The 25,025-nt window shown below is 36.1% G+C and overlaps 2 protein-coding genes across 2 annotated transcripts; both read left to right on the top strand.

Moving 5' to 3' along the window:
* Nucleotides 1–577: 577 nt before the first annotated feature.
* On the top strand, nucleotides 578–11,162 carry LOC127413014 (F-box only protein 3-like). The gene is made up of 11 exons (XM_051649794.1): nucleotides 578–703; nucleotides 1,360–1,449; nucleotides 1,592–1,755; nucleotides 1,943–2,057; nucleotides 3,624–3,828; nucleotides 4,178–4,223; nucleotides 4,373–4,457; nucleotides 4,574–4,696; nucleotides 7,765–7,880; nucleotides 8,964–9,154; nucleotides 9,292–11,162. The coding sequence occupies exons 1-11, from the start codon at nucleotides 612–614 to the stop codon at nucleotides 9,418–9,420; spliced, it is 1,356 nt and encodes a 451-aa protein (XP_051505754.1). The 5' UTR covers nucleotides 578–611; the 3' UTR covers nucleotides 9,421–11,162.
* Nucleotides 11,163–11,906: 744 nt separating this feature from the next.
* LOC127456661 (CD59 glycoprotein-like) lies at nucleotides 11,907–15,214 on the top strand. The gene is made up of 4 exons (XM_051725118.1): nucleotides 11,907–11,989; nucleotides 13,839–13,919; nucleotides 14,059–14,160; nucleotides 14,266–15,214. Exons 2-4 carry the CDS (start codon nucleotides 13,865–13,867, stop codon nucleotides 14,457–14,459), a joined length of 351 nt encoding a protein of 116 aa, XP_051581078.1. The 5' UTR covers nucleotides 11,907–11,989; nucleotides 13,839–13,864; the 3' UTR covers nucleotides 14,460–15,214.
* Nucleotides 15,215–25,025: the final 9,811 nt, after the last annotated feature.

The raw sequence follows: 25,025 nt of genomic DNA, 5'->3' as shown, positions 1-25,025 counted from the left end.
ACAACAATTCTTGATTGTAGGTCTTCTGAGATCTCTTTTTTGCGAGGCATGGTCCATGTCGGCAGATGCTTCTTGTAAATAGCAAACTCAAAATGTTTGAGTGCTTTTTATAAGCAAAAGTAGCTCTAACCCACACCTTCAATCTCGTTTCATTAATTGGATGCCAGGTTTGCCAACTCCTGACTCTAATTTGCTTTTGTTGATGTCATTAGTTCAGAGGTTCACATACTTTTACCAACCTACACTGTGAATGTTTGAATGGTGTATTCAATATGTACATGAACTTTACAAACATTTGTGTTATTAGTTAAAACAGATTGTGTTTGTTCATTATTGTATATTAGATGAAGATCAAACCATATATATATATATATATATATATATATATATATATATATATATATATATATATATATATATGTCAGAACAAGTATAGAACATTTCTCAAGCAATTCTATGTTTATGTAGTCTTAAATTTCTTCGCTGTCTTTCACAGTCATGTGTTGCGACCTCAACATGTGCGCTTATTTGATAACAGAGCAGCGTGCGGACACGCCCTCTTGTCATCTCAGTGAAGGGGGCGGGGCTTCAGCTCTGAATTCGTTACCAAGATGGCAACGTCCGTAACGCTCAGCCTGGACAACTTACCGTCGGATCCTTTAATGCTGGTGCTGTCATTTCTGGACTTCAGGGATCTGATCAGGTAGACATCTTCGCTCGAGCTATTCCGTCATTCCGTGGAATAGGAAACAAGTTTCATGCTTGTTTGTTCCATGAATGAGCTTGAAAATGAATATCCGCTGCACAGTTAGCTGGCAGTGCTAACAGGATAGCTTGTTATTACATTACTCAAGCAAGTGGTTGATTGAGTTGAATATACAGACATGATTTCTACGACGAAAATGTCAGGTTTAAATCACTATGAAAAGACAGGCATTTGTATGGTTTTTTAAAGATAAAAGGAAAATTAAAGCGCATTACTTCATGTAAGTTGACATTATTGTCTGTGCGAAAAGTGGCTAACGCAGCAACAGTAAATAGATAACAGGTAACAACAACTATGCATGTCCTGACAGCAGCTGTTCGTGCTTTTGCTATCTTAAGCTGAAAGTTGCTTTGTTGATAAATGTTTTGGCCTGGTAATAGAGAGATGAGGGTCACGTGAAGTTTTACACACTACTTCTTAAAGCTACTGTAAAGTCTCTTTAGACACCCAAGCATTAGGCACACAGTTATAACGTTTACCACTTTCATTAATTATGAAATCCACCAAAAGGTTTTATCCCATGTAAAGTCTGCAGCCAAAGGTGCCTGGATGGTTGTTTTTGATGTTTATAATGTGGTCTGTTCTTTTCTCAGCTGCAGTTTTGTAAGTCGTCGACTCAATGAGCTGACAGGACATAACCCGCTATGGAAGAGGCTTTGTCAGAAGCACTGGCTCCTTACGGAGTAAGTTCACTCGTTAGAAGCATTCCTTTACCTTTCAAGCCTATGTCTTGCATTCTTTGATTTACTGTAATGTAATCAAAATGTGGTGTTGATCTAATCATTTTTTTTAGTGTTTATGAGTCAACTGTCTTTCTGTTTTTAGGTCAGATAAAGTGCAGAGAGGCCTGACCTGGAAGGAGCTGTTTCGGGAGTATTATGCTGATCTGGGCGATTACATTGACTACTACAGCACTCTCAAGAAATCATGGGATGACCTGAAGAACTACCTGATTCAGAAATGCCCTCGAATGATAGCTTCACTGAAAGGTTTGTCCATACGATTACTCAGTCATCCATGCTTTGAAAAACTGCATGTTGCGTCATGGAAAAGTGCATTAACATTGTTGCTGTTTAGAGGTGTTAATTTTTATAATATGAGTAGTGGCCACTGGTAGCTGTGGTGGATTGTCTTTTAAAATAAAATTGAGTGTTTTGTTTCCCTTTCTTTGTGTAGAGGGAGTGAAGGAGGAGGAGCTAGACAACATTGAAGCTCAGATTGGCTGCAAGCTTCCTAATGACTACCGTTGCTCCTATAGGATACATAATGGGCAGAAACTGGTGGTCCCTGGGTAAGACTTGTCTCTCTTTTTAGTAAGCCACCAAGCGCCTCATTATATTCAGTCTTGTCAGCCTAAACATAGAGCCTGTTTACATGCACACCAATATGTTGTTAACCCCCAAAAATCAGGCAAAGCAAAAAATCCACATTTACATGACATTTGAAATAATTGTGCTACTCTCCACTTTTGATGTCAAACCATGAAGAGACATGCGCTCAACAAGTGCGTGCATTGGATAAGCCAGTAAGAATGCCGGTAAAGGTGTTTACATGTGACGTGAAATTGGCGTAATGGGCAAAAATCTACTTGTGTCGATCTGTTTATTCTTATGTCATTTATGACCTTACACAGATAAAGGGACGTAGTTTAATGCGTTTAAATAACCACACACGTTGTCATTATATTAAGCATAATAGGTCTAAAAATGTGCATGTAAACGCGCTAACTGAAACCATTTATTCTTACACATGCAACATGAAAGGTCACACAAATGCCTAAGAGCCTGTTTACACCTGCCCATTTCATGCGTTTTCACTGATCGGATAGCTATCCGATAACGAAAAGACCAGGTGTAAATGCCCTCCGAAACACATTCGAGACGAATTGCAATCCGATCGCTCAAACCACTTCAGGAGGTGGTCTGAGACGCATTCCATATGTAAATGCATCTGGCTTTTCAAGTCACATATGTAAACTTTACCCCGCCCAAGCAGCGCTATTTCAGCATAGGAAAAATGTGAAACATAGCAGCTGTCACCAAGTATTTGCATAAGGCTTACGTCATGCAGTAAATAACAAAGAAAGAGATGAATGCATGTTGAAGGAGAAACAGAACTTTTTTCCTCATTTTTCTGATGCAGATTGATGATGAAACTGAAACTAAACACTGACATGAGCACAGCTGATGCGCATGACATGTCTTATCTACGACAAGCCCTGAGGGGTAAAACACAGCATGCCCATACATTATATCCATTTGGCAGAGACACATTGATGTGGCCAAGTGTAAATGGAATGAGCTTTTTCAATCGGATAGCAATCTGACCAGTAAAAACGCATGAAGTGGCCAAGTGTAAAAAGGGTGTTCTTTTAATGTGGAAAGATCATATACAGTTTAAGCAAAACCTGATCAACGCACCTAGATGTTTAACCGAATTTTGCTTTGCAAGCAAACACCTTTTTCAGCATTTGGTCAGGAGTGTGTGCATGGCTGATGGTGTAACAAAACCCTAATAATTTCAAAATATCGTGGAAACATAGTTTTCTTGCATTACTGGTTTATTGATTTGCATGTAGAACTTTAAATCAAGATTTGCATTTTTTTTTTTTTTTTAAAGCGACATGATATAAATAACTTTAATAACATTTATATAAGTTAGTGTACAAGCTTCCCTCAATGTGATTGGAGTTCCTGTAGCTCAACTGTTAGAGCATGGTGCTAGCAACAACATGATCATGGTTTCGATTACCAGGGAACACACAAACTGCTTTGGATAAATCTAAATGCATCAGTGTAAATGTAATGTAAATGGTTGGTCCTAAAAACACACTTTGCACCACTCCTAACCTCCACAGGTTGATGGGCAGCATGGCTTTGTCCAATCACTATCGCTCAGAGGACCTGTTGGATATTGAGACAGCATCAGGGGGATTTCAGCAGAGGAAAGGCATGAGACAATGTCTTCCCCTCACTTTTTGTTTCCATACCGGCCTCAGCCAGTACATGGCCCTGGAGAGCACAGAGGGACGATCACGCAGTGAGATCTTCTATCAGTGCCCGGTGAGATCACCACACACAGGCCACAGCCTCTTCCATGATTTATGGAAGCAACCAGAGGTTATGTAGTAGAAACAAAATGATGCAAAATGTTGAAGAAGAGCCTCCGCACTAACTCACATTAACACTTAAAAACTTCTCCCATACTGGGTCAAACTGCGTTTTTATGGATAAAAAGAGCTGAAGCAGTTCACATCATACTGCGATTCTGCTTGTGCACATGGGGTGCTCCAGAGCTAGATAAAACAGTGGGATTATTCTTGCATTGCTGCAGTGTAACCAATGAGAGGCGCTCTTGTCTTGTGTATCACAGCACCTCTTGCTCATTCTGTTTTATGCTTTTTCTTCACAGGATCAGCTGGCACAAGATCCATCTGCTATTGACATGTTCATTACGGGTAACAGAGACCAAAAGGCTGTATTCAATGCATTTCAGTCCTAAGGACCAGTTGAGATGATTTGAACTCTCTCTCTCTCTCTCTCTCTCTCTCTCTCTCTCTCTCTCTCTCTCTCTCTCTCTCTCTCTCTCTCCTTCTCATTCTCTCAGGCTCTAACTTTACTGAGTGGTTTACTTCTTATGTAGATCATGTCGTAACAGGAGAGTACCCCATCATTCGGGACCAGATTTTCAGGTTGTCTACTTACCATCTTTTGTTTTTTAACAATTACACACTTATGTCAGCAAAAGCATATAATGAGTGCCAATTATGTGCCAATTTACATTTTATCCCTCTTTGTGGTTTTTTAGGTATGTGCATGACAAGCGTTGTGTGGCAACCACTGGTGACATCACCATATCCGTCTCTACCTCCTTCCTGCCAGAACTCAGTTCAGTCCATCCACCACACTTTTTCTTCACTTATAGAATCAGGTACTACATACATACACATGCATGTTAATCAGGCTGAAACTTAGATTTGGAGAGCTTTGCATCAATATTTTTCCAAGCCACCCCACACCGATGCTGCTGGATATTTATACAAATATGTAACAAACATTTTGTATTAACATTTTGCCACTACATTTTTTTCTCTTCGAATGATAATAAACACATATGTTTTGCTTACCCTCTTCTAATCCTTTTCCATACTGCTGACTTGCCAAAAAGTACAGATCTGTAGTGCAATTTGTATACTCAAAAAGATGTAGCTTGCTGTAATGTAGCCATGACACAATGCAGAGCTAAGACACAGAATGAAACAGTGTAGATAGGGATGTCCCGATATCATTTTTTGGAGAACGAGTAGGAATACCAATGCTTTGTTTTCGGTACTCGGTGATACAATACCTGTGTTTTTTTGTGTGCGTGTGTGTGTTTTTTGGTAAAGTTGCTATTTTAAAATAAGACATCAGAGAAGTCACTTTTAGCTTTGACAAAAGGCGCGTGGAGTTGTACGTGGATGCCGCGGAGAATAGCGTGAAGCCACCACACGCGCTATGTCTCTGCGGTAACGCGCTCAACAAGCCATGTGATAAGATGCGCGGATTGATGGTCTCAGATGCGGAGGCAACTGAGGTTCGTCCTCCGCCATCTGGATTGAGGCGAGTCACTACGCCACCACGAGGACTTAGAGTGCATTGGGAACTGGGCATTCTAAATTGGGGAGAAAATAAAAAAAATGAATATATAAAAAATAATAATTTCACAGTAAAAAACAAATAATAATCACAATAAACAAAACCAAGAGAGCTGACCTGCAAATTTTATTGGTTTCAGCATCTGTAACTTAAAAGACAGTATTGCAAAAAAAAAAAAAGAAGTTATTTTTAGCTCTCACATTGTCAAAAAATAGAAAAACAATATAAACATTTTTCATATGTAAAGGGCAAGGCTGTCTATCAATAAGGATTCTTTTGCAAATGTAAGGGGCAAGTGCATTTAATGAACAGAAGCATCTATTTATATTAACATGTTGGGCCCTATAAAATCCTTTATTTTTTTTTCTGATTCAGTATTCAACAATTTAATTACATTTTATCATCAAAATGATGTCTAAATAATAGGGCTTTGCCGATTCTATCATATATCGATATATATCACAATACTTCTTGCTACTAAATATTGTAGTGGTCGACTGATATGGGTTTTTTAATGGCCGAAGCCGATATGGGTGGCCGATAGGTGGATATAATGCCGAAATATCACACTGTTTAATATAGTATATATACATAAAATTGCTAAAAACATACATCTGATATGCAGGCCAGTTTAAATAAGACGTTGTACGCCAATCTATTATTGTAGTAACACGATTGCATGTAACAATAAAAAAGATTCTCTGTGCCCCACGAACCAGCCAAACACGAAAAATGATCAAGCTAGTGTAAATCATTTAAAAATTTCAGCCACAGCGATATATCGATCGACAAATACTATATTGTATCAAGTGTTTAGATCCCTGTATCTATACTTTTATTAGACTATTCGTGAATTCATCTTAGGGTCAGTTATAAAGGGGGGCTCAGCGTAAAGCCGACGAAAGTGACAAATATGACCTAGAAATGAAAAATGTCAGGGCAAAATATGTGATAAATGTTTTTTTTGTTTTGTTTTGTTTTTATGTAGTTATTGTTTTATTCTAGGTCTAGTTACATATTAACACAGAAATGTAAGTTGATTTTATTTTATGGGAAAGAATATGAATAGACATTCATTATTGCATATTACTATTTAATCATATTTAATGTATACAGCATATAATATTAATTTGTAATCTAATTAATTTAATATAACATTTTTTTTAATGAGTTGATGCAGTTTAGTATTTTACATATAGAATGGCATACTGTATAATTTTATATAAATAAAAATGCCCTCACAAAGGGAAAAAAAATCCCTGGAAATCAAATTTAGGGGTCAAATGTTGCCCCTCAATGGAAAAGTTAATTCCTGACACTGATTCAAGTCATGTCCATCAATTTAATAATAAATAGGCACAAAGTCTGAGACTGGCGTTTTGCAGTGCAGTAAAAACAGCTTCTATGAGGCGCTAGAGAGAATGAAATTTCTCTCATTGACACTTTGGGTCTTTTGCATGTTTGGCACAGTACCAGTCATGATCCAATTATGATATTGTGTGTATTGCGATACGAATCATGAAATGGCTGGCGATACCCAGCCCTACTAAATAAATAAATCATTAAAAATTTAGTTAAAATGAAAATAGAACAATTAATTTTCAGTATAACATTGTGTAATTTTTTTTTTTATCATATGAAGTACTTTTATACAGCACAATCCACAATACATCCTTGGAGTTAAGTTCTGCACAACAGAGCATCACAGATATTTGATATTGCTTAAATATAATATAATTATTTTTTATCATTATTACAGTGAATATTACATAAATATACTGTAGTGATATATTTCTGTCATTTTTTTTCCATTTAAATGGAGCTTTTCTTTTGGCAGAAACCCAAGTGAAACCCTACAATTTGTACACACCACCGGAAAAGCAGGTCGCTATATGATCCAGTTTGATTATTAAACTGCAAAAGGCTGCGTTTTAATAAAAAAAAAAAATATATAGTCTGTATGTGCCGCATGCTGTAAAGTGAATGTGCGTTCTGCTTTCTGTCATCTACTACACACGAGCGTGCTTGATGCTCCTGGTGTGTTATTTTCAGTGTATGAGCAGCTGACTTCGCACATTCACTCTGAAGGGCACCGCACATATGGACTGTATATTAATTTCATTAAATAGCAGCCTTTGCGGTTTAATAATCACACTAGGACATATCGTGATTTTAATTTGTACGCTGAATATTTAAGTAATGGCATTCGAATGTCAGACAGTTTTTGGTATTAGAGCATTTTTACAAATAGGAGTACAAGTACGTTAGCGCAGTCTCTGACCCGATTCCAATACCCGTATCAGTACATCTCTAATACAATGAAATAAACCCACTAACTCTGACCTGTCCCTTATGCATCAGGATTGAGATGGAAAAGTCAGCGCTGCCAGAGAATGCATGCCAGCTAGACAGTCGTTACTGGAAGATCACAAATGCAAATGGAAATGTGGAGGAGGTCCGTGGCCCCGGCGTTGTGGGTAAGTCCCATCCCTGTTAACTTAGAGTAAATAAACACTAACTATGGAAATGTTTGTTTTTTTTTAAATGAGGACATTCTACAATCTTTTTTTGGCTATATAATTTTTTTTTTTTTGACAATTTCACTGCATAAAACAACATGAAACTAATTTTGCTTTGTAAAGGAATTGTTCACCCAAAAATGATTTCACATAATTTCACATTTTCCTCATCCATGTTGTTCCATATGATTTTCTTAAGTGGAACACAATAGATGTTTTCATTAAAGCTGAAGTATGTTATTTCTGCGACACTAGCGCCACCGAATGGAATTGCAAAAATAAACAATGTTTTAAAAACAGATTTCTGTGTACACTCCTCATCTGCCATTGATCAAACAAAGAGATAGCCCCGCCCCCAACTCACATCATTGGTTGAGTAACATTGTTGGGTTGGTTGTCTAAGCAGGTCACTTAAAAACAGGAATATTTATAGTGCCACAGAGACACAGTGTTTACAGTTTTTGAGAAAACTAACCTATTAATGGCTTGCTTATAGCTGTCTCTGCATATTAAGCTGTGATAGAAGGAAGTATTCTAACACTGAAAAAGTTAAATACTTAAGCTTTAATATCCTGGTCCATCTTTACAGTAGAATTGCTGTTGATTTGCAACTCACCTTAAAGCTTAAAAAAGGACCAAAATGTATTATAAAAGTAGTTGATCCGACTTGTGCATCATAATCCAGAAGGCATATGATTTTGGTGAGAAACAACCCGACTTCCAAAATGAAGTCATTTTTCAAACAATTCTTAACAGCTGCTGTTTAGCACTAAAAACAAAGAAAGTTCTCACAGGACCACACTTGCCACTATGAACAAGCTTCTTACATTTCATGTTGTTTCTAAAAAAACTTATGGCATGCCTTCTGAAGACTTGAAATATGATGCACAAGTTGCATGAACTACTTTTATGATACTTTTGGATCCTTTTTTAAGTTTTAAAAGACAGAGTGGGTTATTCATTAAAATATCTTCATTTGTGTTCTTCATAAAAACCTGTAATATGGGTGAGTAAATTCGAACAGAATGTTTATACGTGCAGGTGAGTTTCCAATGATGACACCTGGTAAAGTTCACGAGTACGCCAGCTGCACCACGTTTTCCACCACATCCGAGTACATGGAAGGCCACTACACATTCCACCGGCTCAAGAACAAAGAGGAAGTGTTTGATGTTTTAATCCCTCGATTCCACATGGTTTGTCCACCGTTCCGTGAGTCTATGGTGCGGTCGGTAAGTCACTATTTATGTCTTTCTGTTATATAAAAAAAAAAAAACTATGTACAGTATGCTAATATGTGTACATTTGGAATTATGTAGTAGCCCATAGTCATTTTTAATCCCTCATTGTGTATTTCTCTCTCATTTAGAGCTCAGTTAGTGAGGTGTCTGCTCCTTATATTGATGAGAACTCATCTGACAACGACGACTATGAGGAGGGAGAAATGCGTGGCATGAACATGGCTGACCCAGGAGGACGCTGCCCTCGGCGTATCTGATACACTTTTGTTAGCCCCGGCCAACACCCACCATAGATACTAACACACAGACACAAACACGTAGACACATTCACACAAATGGGAGAGCTAGAGGACAGACAAAGCTTTTAGGCAGCAGCCATTGTTTATTGTACAGCGCATTTGTGCCTGTTACCTCTTGAGCTTTCTCTCCAGTTTGTGAGGGCATGAGTCTAGTTGTGCTGTGCGCACATGCGTGTGAGATCATTGTATGTGTGTTTGAGTCTGCAAGTGTGTTTTGTTATTGAGTGAAAGCAAAGTAGTTTATTGTATGAGTGAGAGTAGATGGCTCTACTTGCATTGGTTTCAAAATAATCTGCCGCTTACTGAAGACCACACAATTACAGAACCCTCAAGAGAATGAGTAGAGAGTATGACGCTACTGTTATACTGTTTTCTAATAGAGAAAACTACATACATGCTGATTTGGGTATACTCAGTGCGTGCGTGCGTGTGTGTGTGTGTGTGTGTGTGTATATATATATATATATATATATAATATTGAATATTATGTTCGATTGCATACTGCACAGAAAAGTGACAATAAATTGATCCATTCATATGGTCTCATTTCCTCCACAAGGCCTCAGGTATTGTGAAGCACGTATGTGTTTATGTATATTTGTTTGTACTTATGTTGTCTGTACAGAGGGTTTCAGATGTGAAACTGATGCATTCAGAGATGAGTAAAAAGCACATAGACCTAAACCAGCCAGGCCATGCACAGCATCAGCTATAACTAATCTGTCCAAGCAATCATTAAACATTTATCAGTTGCCGTATTTTTCTGTGCTGGTTGCTGATGCCCTGTTCTAGACACATCCACATGGATGTAAACTGAAGATCAGCCAGACCATTTTGACTGTCCTCACTTATTTGTCCTTGTAAAGGATTCTCTTTTGAGCTCCGATCATATTAAGGGCTGGAGGTTATGCAGACTGGTGCAAATAGCAAGATTATTTAAGTTTATTGCATTATCATGCTTATTTTTCTCACTTGTTTCTTAAAAACCTTGTAAATGGGTTGGTTTAATAGGTGAAGGATTATGACAAAATGTCTGTTTTAATGGGCTCAGTCCTTCATTCAGAATGAAATACAGAAAGATTTAAATTGTTTACTTTGTCCCCTTTACCCTTCCTAATTATGACATTGTCTGCTAATCTCACATAAAGGCATGTGTGATTTAGATTTTTATGTTAATGACTGCAGTTATATTGTAATCATCTTTGTAAAATAATGCGGTGCGGTGGGATTTTTCAGGAGTTTATGTTGTACTTATTTTGTATTTGTGTTTTTTTTTTTTTTTTTTTTTTGTTTGTTTTTTTGAAGTAAATAAAAAGGTAATGGTATATCAGTGCCATATTTCATTTTTATGTGATATGTTTACTTTTCCACTGTGCACAGGATGTTTTCTACTATCTAAATACAAAGGCACCGTTGATCTTGTTTGAATATTTTTAGTCAGCCAGCCGCAATGCTATTGTCTCATTCAGATTTGAAAACACTTACTGTTCTCGCAACACAAAACGTAGTCATTTCACTCATTCTGACCAAATCCTAACCCACCTCACCCTGATGGTATCAGTTGTCATGGCGATGAGTTGAAGAGGGCTTTTTGTAATTCGACTGAAGTTTCTTTGTTGTGCTGTTTGTTTTTTGGCCCGCATCTCCTCTTATTCCACTTCTCTTTCATTTTCATTTGATTGAAAAAAATAAAACACTTAAAGGAATATTCCGGGTTCAATACAAGTTAAGCTCAGTCGACAGCATTTGCATAATTTTGATCATTAAAAAAATAAAAAAATAAAAAAAAATATATATATATATATATATATATATATATATATATATATATATATATATATATATATATATATATATATATATATATAATGCATATATCCATCCAAGAAATTATTTTAAATCTGCTATTTTGTTTTTCTCTTATTCTTGTTTTTATTATTATTATTATTTTAGAAATAATGATTGATATTTCAGTTTCCTTTCCCTGCATTGTAAGTTTAATGGCTTTGTATGCCTAATTGTGCTGAGTAATTTTAATCATGTAAATCTTGTGCCACAACAGAGTGGACCCTTGTCTGAGCCCATGTCCAGTATTGACCCTTGCACTAATCCCAAGGCTGCCAATGCATGACCTAGATGTGTGGTCAGGTCATAGGGTAATGATAAAAAATCTGTTCAATTTAGTCAGTCATTAATCATTAACATTACAATCTCAGTCTAATATCATGTAGGCACTGTGATTAAGAAATGCATTATTAATCACTTTTGTATGACTTCTCAAAGCAATAACATATATTCTATTTAGTTTAATATAATATTGACATGTAAGAAATAACTATGTTAGGATTGTAGGTAGGTATGTTGAATGATTGTTCAAAAAATAATCAGGACACAATGAAAGGGTCACAAAAGACTTATTGAAGAGCAATGGGGGCGTGTTTAGAAGAGAGTGAGTGGCCTCAATGAGCTCTTCATTTTTCAGACTGCTTTGGATGCCTCTGCAGCTGGATTCCTTCTTCACATCAGGGTAAGACTACAGAGGACTAACAGGAAAATAATGGCAAACAAAGGAGTACAGAAATAATTAATTAATACATGAAAAAAAAAAGCCATTCTAAGTACAGATTTGTTGTTTAATTTTTACTTTAATAGAAACACCCAGTTTAGTTTTAAAAAGCTGCATTTTGAAAACATGCCCCATACAGTGTAGCCGAAGTGTGTTAATTAAACTATCTTTTTTCGGGCAAAAGCAGTGGAATTGTTCAATAGCTTTTTTTATTATCATAATTACTGCTGCAAAGACTTAAAAGTGTGTGTCTCAGTAACTGACTTCCAAAAATATCCCCATCCTGAGAAATATCTGGTCAAATATGCCCTGTTTTGAAAATAATGTAATAATTTATAAGTCTTTATTATTAACATTTTAGCTATATGGGGCAAACTCAAGCTGAGGTGCTATATGATGATGACATGATGTTGGTATGTTTAGTATTGTATAGTTGAAAGGAAATGCAACAGTACAATCAAATAATGTCTAAAGCTTAATGACTGTAATACAGAATGTTAACAAATATAACGACAATAGTTGTAGTAATAATAATAGTACTATATAAAACAAAGGCCAAATCAAATTTAAGAATACTCAGAGGATGGATAAACTGTGTTAGTTGAAATATAAGTCGCGCAGCTCATTTAAAATCACCATCAGCTTTGTGTTGCAGAAACATCACTCAGTCAAAATGTCTACAGTTTGATCATTGTTAGAGAGGGTGGTGATAGCACCAGACAAAGTTGTATGGAATAAAACATTGCTATTCACCAAAGAAGTGACAAAATTGCTTTTGTCCTTACTAAAAAATGTTCCTTTAACTGCAATCATTTTCTTTTCATACCAGGATTTTATTTACATAAGCGCAAGCATTTCCTTTTTCATACTAGGATTATCCTTAGCATTTGTGGGACAGACAGTGTCTTACTGCAGCAACTACACATGTTGTGCCAAGCAACAAAGTTGTGCCAAGTTATGCAGTGAAATAACTTCCGACATTTTGGTTTTTCATTTTTAAAAACATAAATTGATGACTTTCTTTCTTCTGCAGAACACAAAATTTTTAGAAGAATATTTCAGCTCTGTAGGTCCAAACAATACAAGTGAATGGTGGCCAGAACTTTGAAGCTCTAAAAACCACATAAAGGCAGCATAAAAGTAATCCATACGACTTAATCCATATCTTCTAAAGTGATACATGTGCAAGTGTGAAACAGATCAATTCCCTGCCCAGTAGGTGGCGATATACACAAAGAATGTGAATCATCAAAAACACAAGAAAAAGAACGTCAAAGTGCAGATTTATAGTAAAAAAGAACATAAAAATGTACCTGTTTCTAACCCACACCTATCATATCTCTTCTGTAGACATGGATTAAACCACTGGAGTCGTATAGATTAATTTTATGCTGCCTTTATGTGCTTTTGTAAAGCTTCAAAGTTCTGTCCACCATTCACTTGCATTTTATGGACCTACAGAGCAGAAATATTCTTCTAAAAATCTTTGTTTGTGTTCTGCAGAAAAAAGAACGTCAAACACATCTGGTATGAGGGTGTAAATGATAAGATAATTTAAATTTTTGGGTGAACTAGCCCTTTAAAGGGGGCGAGACACACTAACACATTTTATTCCACTATCCTCCACTTGTGTCAATCCCATAAATCTGCATCAAGTCTAAAACTACCCCTTAAGCAATTTAATTCCCTTATGATCTAATGCATTCTGACTATGAGTGTTTGAGACCAAGTTCATCTTTATGACAGATTTTAGTAGTCACTTTCAGACAAATCCAAACTGTACACTAAGATTTCTCTTTCTCTTGGTCAGGATTAGACTGGTAAACTGAGGGAATTATGAAAGCTTCTGTTGGAGTGAGTGTGGTGTTCAGTCTGGCTCTACTGGGGCTTGGTATGTATTTATTTCACGGATCCTGTTTAGTCTTCAGAAGATTTGTTTTTGTCCCTCTTTGCATTATTTTCTGGTGAAAATCTCTCTCTCTCTCTCTCTCTCTCTCTCTCTCTCTCTCTCTCTCTCTCTCACTCTCAAGGCTCTGCCATTAAATGTTACAATTGTAAGGACTACATGGGCACATGCACTAAAATCCGAGACTGCTACTATGATGATGCCTGTGTGTCAGTCTATGAGAGAGGTGACCCAGCTCACTCGCACAAAAAAATAAGTGGTTTCTGTAATCTAAAAAAAATTCAAAAATAACCCAACCCAACCAACTCTCTCCTCTTTCCCTCTCTTTTAGGTGGCGACACATACAGGCAGTGTATAAAATACTCAGATTGTGTGTTCAACACAGTTGCCCAGAGATTTCCCAAACTTTCCAGCTTCAAGTTCAGTTGCTGTACTTCTGACCTATGCAACTCAGCCTCAGTGGCCGGCCACTCTGTGGTGGGAATATTGCTCTCACTGGCACTCTTCTGGTGGTGTGTGCTCTAATTTCTATAAAAGCTCACAAACAAAGTGCTTCTGCGTTGTTCCTTATAATGCTGGTATTGATATGATGCATTGAGAATGCAGATATTCTCTCACTTGAGTTAAGTGGTCATAGAAGCATTCACAGCTTAAATCTCAACTGGTAATTTAAACTGTGTGTGGGCACTGCTAAGGCTTGTAAAAAAAATGTTTTATTTTTTGCACTTAACAGTGAAAAGGAAACTCTCTGATTATAATAGATTGTGTTAAATTAATGCTTTCGTTGTATACAGTATGTTGATTTTTTTCAAGGATAATCCTTGGTGTTACACTGAACATTGAAAAAAAAAATGAATTTGGTTTTGAGGATTCTGGTGCTTAGTTGTTAAATGGTTAAGGTGCCATACCACTGTACTATTAAAAATGCCCTTTATATCTGCTATTCCTCTGCTTTTTTTTTTTTTTTTTTTCTGAAAGTCTTTTTTAAAACTTAAAATCTTTTGAACATCATTATGTGCAAAACAGTATGTAGACGTGTAGTGTTTCCAGTGTACTGATTAGCTTCTTGTTACCAATATAACCAGCTACACCTACTGAACCATTATGATCAATAAATGGAACATGCCGTTTCACTGAGAATTCTGTTATTTCTATGATGGTTATTCACCATGCATCTCATGGTTTTTTTTCTTTTCATTTAATTTGAAAATGATATTGAGATATTGATGATTAGTGCAAAAAAGTAAAATAAAAATGCTGGGTTCTTTTTTCAACTCAAACGCTGGATTGAGCCTGTTTGGTCATTTTATTGGGTTATTTTCTCAGTGTTGGGTAGTTTTTGTGTTAGTGACTGGGTCATTCTCACTTACAGTTGAAACTAGGGTTGGCACTTTTGACGTTTTAACATAAGGGACACTTAAATGGGGGAGGAGTGGTCAGCCCCTAAACACATCCTCCACAGTTTTAGCAATACAAATAGTATATCCTTTCTTATATGCTGAAATTATAACTTTCCTAACCCCTGACTTATAAAAGAAATATGTTAAAAATATATTTTATTTTTTATCTTTTCAATTATTTGTCTCCTTTATCTTATGTATACATTTTGGTGGGTTAATACGTATTTTTTTCTTCCTTCACCTGTACTTGTCTTATGACTTGTTTGATATTGTTGAACATTTATATAGAAGAAAATCCACGTTTTAGCACCATTTGTGGACTTTTCGGACGGTCCTTTACCCACCATAGGCACATTTTCCAACTTTTATCAATGTTAAATTAGCGATCTGGAACGATTTCACCGTGACGCCATCTGACCAGCTTAAATACGGGACAAATTACGACGCATAATTTTATTTTTAAAGACGGGACGATCCAGTATTTTACGGGAGGGGTGGCAACCTTAGTTGAAACAGTGCACCCCTCCCCTTCACCTCAATCAACAACTCAGCCAGCGTTGCCAGGTTCGCGGTGTTCCTGCCAACATGGGCTATTTTGAAAATGCAATTGCGGATTAAAATGTAGACTCGCGGTTTGTGTTTTTTTTATTTTTATTTTTTTTGGGGGGGGGGGGGGGATACTTTTAAAATATGTTTAAGTTTTATGGTAGACACTAAGAAATGAAATGCAGTGTTTTCGATTAAATTCGTCAATGAATTCAATTTATAATAATTATGGGATTGAACACCTGGCAACTGCGTGCAGCCTCAAAGCGTCATCTTTCTTTACAATCAGCTGCCATCAGCTGTCGAGCGCATGAGTTTGTTTCCTGTGATTGTAATTCTGTGTGAATAAATGTATGCCTGAGATTTCTACGATCACTGGATGCGCACAAGCGAGCAGCTTTAAATCCTTGGCTGTGTCTCGTTTGGACGGATGCGTCCTCCGGAGGTCGCATTTGTCGGTCGCATACGTCATCGAGGCTGTCTCGTTTCTTTTTATTTTTATTTTTTATTGGGAATACAAAAAAGGTTAACAATTGTATAAATGTAAGTGCATATACATAAAAGGCATTGACAATAGATAAAAAATAAAAAGAAAGACAAAAAGTGAAACGAGACAGCCTCGATGACGTATGTGGCCGATAAATGCGACCACCGGAGGACGCGTCCTTGCAAACAAGACAGCCAAGGATTTGATTTCGAATCAAGCTGCATTATATCTTATTCACTGTGTAGCTACTGTATGTAAAATTAGCGTTGGTTACAGTGTTTATTTTGTATTCATATTTTTTAACAATTTATTTGTGAAAAAATACCATAATAAGATGGATTATAGAATCAAGAAGTTGCTATTTATAGTATTATTATTTTAAAAAAATTTTTTGTTACAGATGTAGCCTATTTTTATCAAGTTAAAAAGTTTTTATCAAGTTGATTAATTTTCAAATTATTTATTTCAAGCTATTTTAGTAAATAATATGTCAAATAAATATACATTTCAATGCAGCAATGTAGTGCACGTGCTATTTACTATCTTTTAATTAAATTGCGTGATATATCAGCTTTATAGGCTGTTGGTCCTCAGCCACCCTGCTCTCTAAGGTGGGGGTGGGCAACTATTTTGGTAAAGGGGCCACATCTGGCTTTAAGTAGTGCATAGGGGGCCACATTGTAATCCTTTTAGAAATACAATGTTCCGCATTGATTTGGTTTTTGTATCATTTAAGCCCAGAAATAGTTGTGTACTCAATTTTCTGAAGTGTATATGTGACTAATGGGACTATTCTGCAATTGCCTAAAGTATTTTATTGCTCTACAAAGGTAGATACTTTTCAATCAGGCATTAAAAAACTGAATAAAGGCTGAGCTTATTATAAATTATTTATTTTACCATCTCTACTTCCCTGTTAATTTATTATTTAATTCAACACTCTGTACATCAGGGGTCTGTTTTAATTAAAAAATTAAAAAAATATAGAACTTTTAATGTTTGTCACAAAGCGGGCGAGTTTAAAAATTTTATTCTCAAAACATCCGTTTACACGCTAAAAGGGTCATGATGTGGGTCTCATCAGTGGTTTGACTTTCCATTCAGCACACAACTGAATAAAACAGGCTGCATGACTATAATAAATGATTACTGCAAGAGTCAGATTAACATATAGGTTCAAGGGGACTTTTCTAAATTGCACAAATAAAAAATACATATACAGTACTGTGCAAAAGTCTGGGCACTTGTGAAAAATGTTGCATAGTGAGGATGTCATCAAAAATAATGACATAAATAGTTTTCATTTATCAATTATACAAAGTCCAGTGAATATAAAAAAGCTAAATCAATATTTGGTGTGACCACCTTTGCCTTTAAAACAGCACCAATTCTCCTAGGTACACCTGGACACAGTTTTTCATGGTTGTTGGCAGATAGGATGTTCCAAGCTTCTTGGAGAATTCGCCACAGTTCTTCTATCTATTTAGGCTGTCTCAATTGCTTCTGTCTCTTTATGTAATCTCAGACTGACACGATGTTCAGTGGGGGTCTTTGTGGAGGCCAGTGACATCTGTTGCAGGGCTCCCTGTTCTTCTATTCTAATCTTTTCTATTTGTAAAAGTAATGTTTGGGTGTTTAACATTTATATTTTCTATTGACACACTAAAGCTGAATATATAAATAACCATCTTAAGACAAATGCTTTTGTGAAAAATGTTATGTGCCTAAGACTTTTGCACAGTATTGTACATATTCGTCTCTTGCATGCTTTTGCTCATGTGTCAATGATGCCGAGATCTATTTTTATATTTAATTTCATCACTGAGAAGGTTTACCTGCAAACTTAGTAGCACCAAACAAAGAGTGGCCGTATAACACTTTTCTTTGAGCAGAATATTGCACTAGAGATCGCTAAGTTTGTTCAAAGGGGAAAGCGGGAGCTAGAAAGAGCGCACTCACGTGCATGGTAGCCAGATTGCACAAAATAAGTATAACATTAGGTGGAATATTTCCAATTTGCACAAGTATAAATCTCAAATTGGTGGTGGTGTGTCTCATATCTGTCAAACCTGAGCATGTTAAATGCTTGTGGAGGAACATTAGGTCCCAATGCAAGATTACTGAAATATCCAATGAAAAAAAAATATGCTTTTAGGATAAATGAGCCATGGGCGACATTAAACCATGTGAGGGCCGGATCCAGCCCGAGGGCCGTAGTTGCCCAGGTCTGCTCTAAGGTATAAGGTATCAGCATCGGCCATCAAAAAACCCATATCAGTCGACCACTACTATTTTTGGGGATAAAAAAAAATTCTTATTGCATTTACTGCCCTCAGCTATCTATTGCTAAACTGAGATTTCAGCAGAACAGATAACGAATCAGAAATAAATGTATTGAATTTTTTTTGCAAATGGTGTGTATCAGGGGAATCCAATCCTGTTTCAGGAGGGCCACCTTCCAACTTCCAGGCAGGCGTGTTGGAGCAGGTTGGAGATAAACTCTACAGGAAGGTGGCTCGTTGAAGACACTTCACAAGTGAATCTGCCAATATGTGCTCCATTCAGAAGGGCTCATCCCTATGCCCTAATCCCTGAGCATGCTAAACTCACATGACACAATCAAGCAATTGTTCTTCTTCATTACGAAAAGCACTTACAGTTGCAGCCGAGGATGTTCAGGTGTTGTATCGCTGTTTGACATCCATGATGATTAATAACAGTTGGCGCAGATCTGCCGCTGCCGTTCAATGCTCTGTGCGTGATTATCTGCATATTTAAACATAGCATTTCAGGGGAAAAGACTCTTGATGTAAGTCATTAACTGGGGAAGTTCTGCGGTGATATGCTTTAGTTATTTTGTTTATCCTATTCACCTGCAGTGCCTTGTCAAATGTATGCAAATTAGCGCATTTTAATTAGTTAACACCTAATTTGCATATCAATATGGCATAGTGATGACATAATTAAACTGTATTTACCTGTAGTGTCTCCATTAAGTACAGTACATTAGCTTGTATGACCATGATATATTGCCTTATCTTAACTTTAGCTAACTTATTAACTAGTAGCTCATGAGTCATACATGTTAGCAAGACACAAGTTAACTATATTTGTCTTTTGGCTAATTAGCTGTAAAGTCGAGGCACTGGTAGCTTAGTCTTTTGTTCATCACCAAAAAGTTCATTATAGCCTAATGATTAAAAGCTTTTATAAACCATGGAGATGAAGGGAGGTCACATGTTTTTGCGTATAGAACCAGATTGTGATTGTAGTTGCAGCTGGTTTAATTTACATTACGCTTGGCAAACCTGTAGATTTATAGGTCGGCAGCGAATTGTCCATCAGTTGAACCCTACGGAAATGCTCGATTTGAAGGGCCCTTTGAAGCAGCTATTTATGAGCCCTTAGGTTTGGAATGACCCTTCAACATGACGGCTACGATTGTCCCCCCTAAGTTCCCTTTGAAGACGGATTTATCCCGTTTGGAACTCAGGGTCATCTGCCACTGCTGTCTGCTGCTGCCCTGTGGCACTGCTTTAATGTCATCAGTCAAGACAGACCAGGGGCGTCATTAATTTGTATGTCCTCTAACTATTTAGCTCAAGATTTATATTTATATTTAAGTTTTATATTTTAGATTGAGGCCTACATTTAGTTTAAAATTTGGATTTAGATTTAAGATTTAGAATTTATATTTAACATTTAATTTTTATATTTATTTTGGAGGTTTACATTTAGTTTTAACATTTACATTTAACATTTAGATTTAGATTTGATATTTATTTTTAAGGATTTGTTGCACAGTAAATGGATAAAAAAATTGAGAAAAAAAAATTAAATGCTTATTTACATAAGTCTGGCCAAATTGAGCAGATTTTGTTGTTAATTGACAAAATTGATCCAGTTTTTGAAAAATGTTTTATTATGGCACCCCATAGTCGTGGATCAGGAATATTTTGCAATGTATAGTGACAAACAGGTGTTGAGGAAAGTACTGTGGTAGTTTTTGTTGCTGTTTAGTGTTTTGGGAGAAAATCAAATCAAAAGTGCCTTCAGCCCTGTTGTACCCTATATAATGTCTTTGTACATTCATTACTCTCTTTATCTATTATATTCTCATAACTAAATCCTACCATTTAAACCTGTACTATCCAGGAACCGTAACCATACTTAAATTGTATTACTTCATACTTTGGCATCCGGACGGTTAACTTCTAGACACAGCCATGGCCTATGTCACAAAGCAGGATTAAACAGATAGCTAGATAAGTTTAAACTTAGTTTAAACGAACTCTGAATTCATGGTACCAGTAAAGTGGACAGGCTTTCATCAGGGTTCCTCTCCATAGTGACACACTCTAATCGGCTAACCTGCTCCAGGGCAGGATATGTTCCCGATCAGAGAGCTCATTGAGATTCTGGAGCAATCAGCTGTGAACAAAGTGACAGTAACTCCTCCCAGAATATCTCACTCCAATTTAAAGTGCACTTCAACAAGACAATTTTAGAAATTTACAAAATAAGCTATTTATGATAATTAATTATTGCAAGAAAGATATATTTGGTAGTCTTGCATTTATTTAAAGACACTTTAATTTTTTCCCAATCATTTCCCCATACTGGCCATAAAACATGTATGAATAAATAAAAATAATTATATAATATCAAGTAAGATATTAATTCAATATCAATAATGATGGAATGACTTTCAAATATTAATGATAAATCACTCCACAATATAGTGGTGTGTCTGCATTCCCATGGGAAAATGTTTCATCCAAATGCTTTGCTGTGTTTCGGAATTTTGTGTTTTAAAATCTTTGATCTGATCCTCTCTGAAGTGACATCCTGGATACTTGAACAACAAAAAATAAAAACAAACGGCATGGTATGGTTGACAGTCCTTTTAAATTATTCAAACAAAGGTTATACTATCAAGTCTACCACAATCATTTTCAGTTCTAAAAGAGTTTTTAACAAAATATACATCCAAGAATTAGTTTACTCAATGAATCTTTTGCACTGTATATCGGGGTTAATACTGTAAATTTCATGCCTGTGTTTCTTCACACACAATCGCCTACTAAAAATAAACTAAAACAATCCAATAATAGTCTAATTAAAAAACAGCTACAACTGATGTAACTATTTATTCTTTTCATTGTAAAAAGCAAGCTGAACTGATAATGTTTTTCACTTCACATCATATATTCTTTACTTCTGTAAGTGGTTAAATCGTTTATTTGGTATTAGGTAATAGCTATTTCCTACTAAAATGTTTTACGATAGGTATACATGTGTATTAATCAGTAGTCAATCTAAAAAAAGAGTTTATTTTAAGCTGTATTTAAAAAACGAATTAACATTTGGTGTACATGTGTTTTTCATGCAGATAATTTGGGTACGCCTCTCCACTACAACTCCACCCCATTTATTATTTTTAAGGATGTCCTAAAGTCACCAAAAATAAAGCTGCAACTTTAAAAAAAAAAAAAAAAAAAAAAAGAAAGAAAAAAATCAGATCATAGCTGTCTAAGTTTATCAGAGCAACACTGACCATTGTCAGGAGGTGGCAAACCTGGCTTCCAATTATTGAAACAAGATCGGATGTCTGATTTAGAGCTACTTTGACTCATAAAAAGCACTCAATTATTTTGAGTTTGCTATTCACAAAAAGTATCTGCTGGTGTGGAACTTGCCCATCAAAAATTTATCTTAGAAGACCTACGATCAAGAATTGTTGCTTTGCATACAGCTGCAAAGTTTTACAAAGTTTTATTGAACAGCTTAGTTATTCATCTGTTCATGGTTGGACAAACTGTCTATACAGTATATAGAGATGATTTGGTACCTTGAACTTCTCCCTAGAAGTGACTCAAATGACACCGCAGAATGCTCAGCGAAGTAAAAAAAGAACCCTAGAGTGACAATGAAATAATTGAAGGAAACATTGGAACTGATTAACATCTCTGTTCATGACTTTACTATATAGAAAAGATTAAACAGGCATGATGTCCATGGCAGGGTACAACGGAGGAAGCCGCTGTTTTCCAACAAAAACATTGCTGCACCCCTGAAGCCTCCATGGGAACATATGTCCCCAGCATAAATGTGATGTCTCTGTGATCTTTTAATCCTGAGTTTGGGAGGGCACTACAATTTTGGCAGGTGTAATGATAACATTGCCAAAATGATAATCCCCCCTGATAAACCCATTTTATTAAAACTACAGTCAAATGCTTTTGAGGACACAGCCTCCATAGAAAGAAATGTCACCAGCATAAATGTGATGTCTCTGTGAACTTCTAATCCTGAGATTGGGAGGGCACTACAATTTCGGCAGGTCTAATGATAACATTGCCAAAATGATAATCCCCCTGGTAAACCCATTTTATTAAAGCTACAGTAAAATGCTTTTGAGGACACAGCCTCCATAGGAAGATATGTCACCAGCATAAATGTTATGTTTCTGTGATCTTTTAATCCTGAGATTGGGAGGGCACTACAATTTCAGCAAGTGTAATGATAACATTGCCAAAATGATAATTCCCCCCTGGTAAACCCATTTTATTAAAGCTATAATCAAATGCTTTAAGGGACACAGCCTCCATAGGAAGATATGTCCCCAGCGTAAATGTGATGTCTCTGTGACCTTTTAATCCTGAGATTGGGAGGGCACTAAAATTTCAGCAGGTGAAATGATAACATTGCCAAAATAATAATCCCCCATATAAACCCATTTTATTAAAACTAGAGTCAAATGCTTTTGAGGACACAGCCTCCATAGAAAGAAATGTCACCAGCATAAATGTGATGTCTCTGTGATCTTTTAATCCTGAGATTGGGAGGGCACTACAATTTTGGCAGGTGCAGTGATAACACTTCCAAAATAATAATCCCCCTGGTAAACCCATTTTATAAAAGCTACAGTCAAATGCTTTTGAGGACACAGCCTCCATAGGAAGATATGTCACCAGCGTAAATGAGATGTCTCTGTGACCTTTTTGTCCTGAGACTGGGAGGGCACTACAATTTCGGCAGGTGTAATGATAACATTGCCAAAACGATAATCCCCCCATGTAAACCCATTTTATTAAAGCTACAGTCAAATGCTTTTGAGGACATAGCCTTCATAGGAAGATATGTCACCAGCGTAAATGTGATGTGACCTCATAATGCTGAGTTGAAGGAGAGCAATATAATTTTAGCAGGTGTTCAGATGACATTGCCGAAATTATTCTGCCCACAGGTAAACCCATGTTGTTATGGATAATGGATATTACAATTGATATGCTTTAGCAAAAGGAAATTGGTATTAAAGTTAAGATTAATCTTTATACAAAAATAAGCAGAAATTTTCTTGTTGCACTAAGTATACTACTTGCACTGTGGGAATAAATGTTTAAGTATATTACAAAGTAAAATCATTAAAACCTTTAGCAATTTTAGGATCTACCTTTCCCCTTTGGTGAAAATGTGAGTATGCCAACCACAAGCATACTGGCTCACTTATTTAACTTACCCTCATATATTCATTTCCATTGTCAGATTTGTCTGTGTGCCTTACTATCTATAACAATATGTTACTTATTCTCTTATGTACGGTCTTGTTGTATATACACAAGTTTTATTAATGTAGTTTAGTATGTTTATTGAAATTTTATGTGTAAACCATAATGATACAGATTAATTAATATACATTTTTATGATGTTCATATTTAGGTCCAATGATAAGAGTTCATATAGTCAGTATTACATATAAAATGACTAGAATGACACCATAACCTACATGAATAGCATGTCAATGCAGTTCAATTCTACTTTGTTTTATCTGTGAAAGGAGTGAAATTCCTTGAATGCTTGTTTCACCAAAGTGCAGTCCTCTTACACATCATATATACATATTACACTATTTAGCATAATGTACACATTTTATATAATACACAAATAACAATGCACATTACACAAGCAGATTATCCACAACTGCAACGCTAGCAATATGGTGTACTTCTACACATCCAACATCACAAACGCTGAGGCAGCTGGACATTTAAGTTCAATCACATGGAAATGTAAAACACATTGAGTTTGGCAAAAGTCCAAATCAAAGAGAAGTGCAAAAACTGTCCTGTAATGCTTGCACTGTCACAGCTTAGTATTTTTATATTATCCAACAAATCCATCCTCTTCTGCCATTACATTACCTTACACTGTATATAACCGATTTGTATTTAGATTTGCACTACGTACGTGCGGTATGTATATACGCATGTACACACACACACACACACACACACACGTGCATCTCAATAAATTAGAATGTTGTGAAAAAGTTCATTTATTTCAGTAATTCAACTCAAATTGTGAAACTCGTGTATTAAATAAATTCAATGCACACAGACTGAAGTAGTTTAAGTCTTTGGTTCTTTTAATTGTGATGATTTTGCTCACATTTAACAAAAACCCACCAATTCACTATCTCAACAAAGTAGAATACATCATAAGACCAATAAAAAAAAAAAAAAACATTTTGTGAATTGTTGGCCTTCTGGAAAGTATGTTCATTTACTGTATATGTACTCAATACTTGGTAGGGGCTCCTTTTGCTTTAATTACTGCCTCAATTCGGCGTGGCATGGAGGTGATCAGTTTGTGGCA

Source organism: Myxocyprinus asiaticus, chromosome 2 (genome assembly GCF_019703515.2).
Source record: "Myxocyprinus asiaticus isolate MX2 ecotype Aquarium Trade chromosome 2, UBuf_Myxa_2, whole genome shotgun sequence".
NCBI classification, from domain to species: Eukaryota; Metazoa; Chordata; class Actinopteri; order Cypriniformes; family Catostomidae; genus Myxocyprinus; species Myxocyprinus asiaticus.
Note: the sequence above shows the minus strand (reverse complement) of the source record. Positions and strands in the feature narration are given on the sequence as shown.

Coding starts and splice junctions, on each gene's coding strand:
- LOC127413014 (XM_051649794.1), top strand. CDS start 612: ATGGCAACGTCCGTAACGCTCAGCCTGGACAACTTACCGTCGGATCCT. Junction 3,829..4,177: donor AGATCTTCTATCAGTGCCCG/GTGAGATCACCA, acceptor TTTTCTTCACAG/GATCAGCTGGCACAAGATCC. Junction 7,881..8,963: donor CCGTGGCCCCGGCGTTGTGG/GTAAGTCCCATC, acceptor TTATACGTGCAG/GTGAGTTTCCAATGATGACA.
- LOC127456661 (XM_051725118.1), top strand. CDS start 13,865: ATGAAAGCTTCTGTTGGAGTGAGTGTGGTGTTCAGTCTGGCTCTACTG. Junction 13,920..14,058: donor TCTGGCTCTACTGGGGCTTG/GTATGTATTTAT, acceptor CTCACTCTCAAG/GCTCTGCCATTAAATGTTAC. Junction 14,161..14,265: donor TGTGTCAGTCTATGAGAGAG/GTGACCCAGCTC, acceptor CCTCTCTTTTAG/GTGGCGACACATACAGGCAG.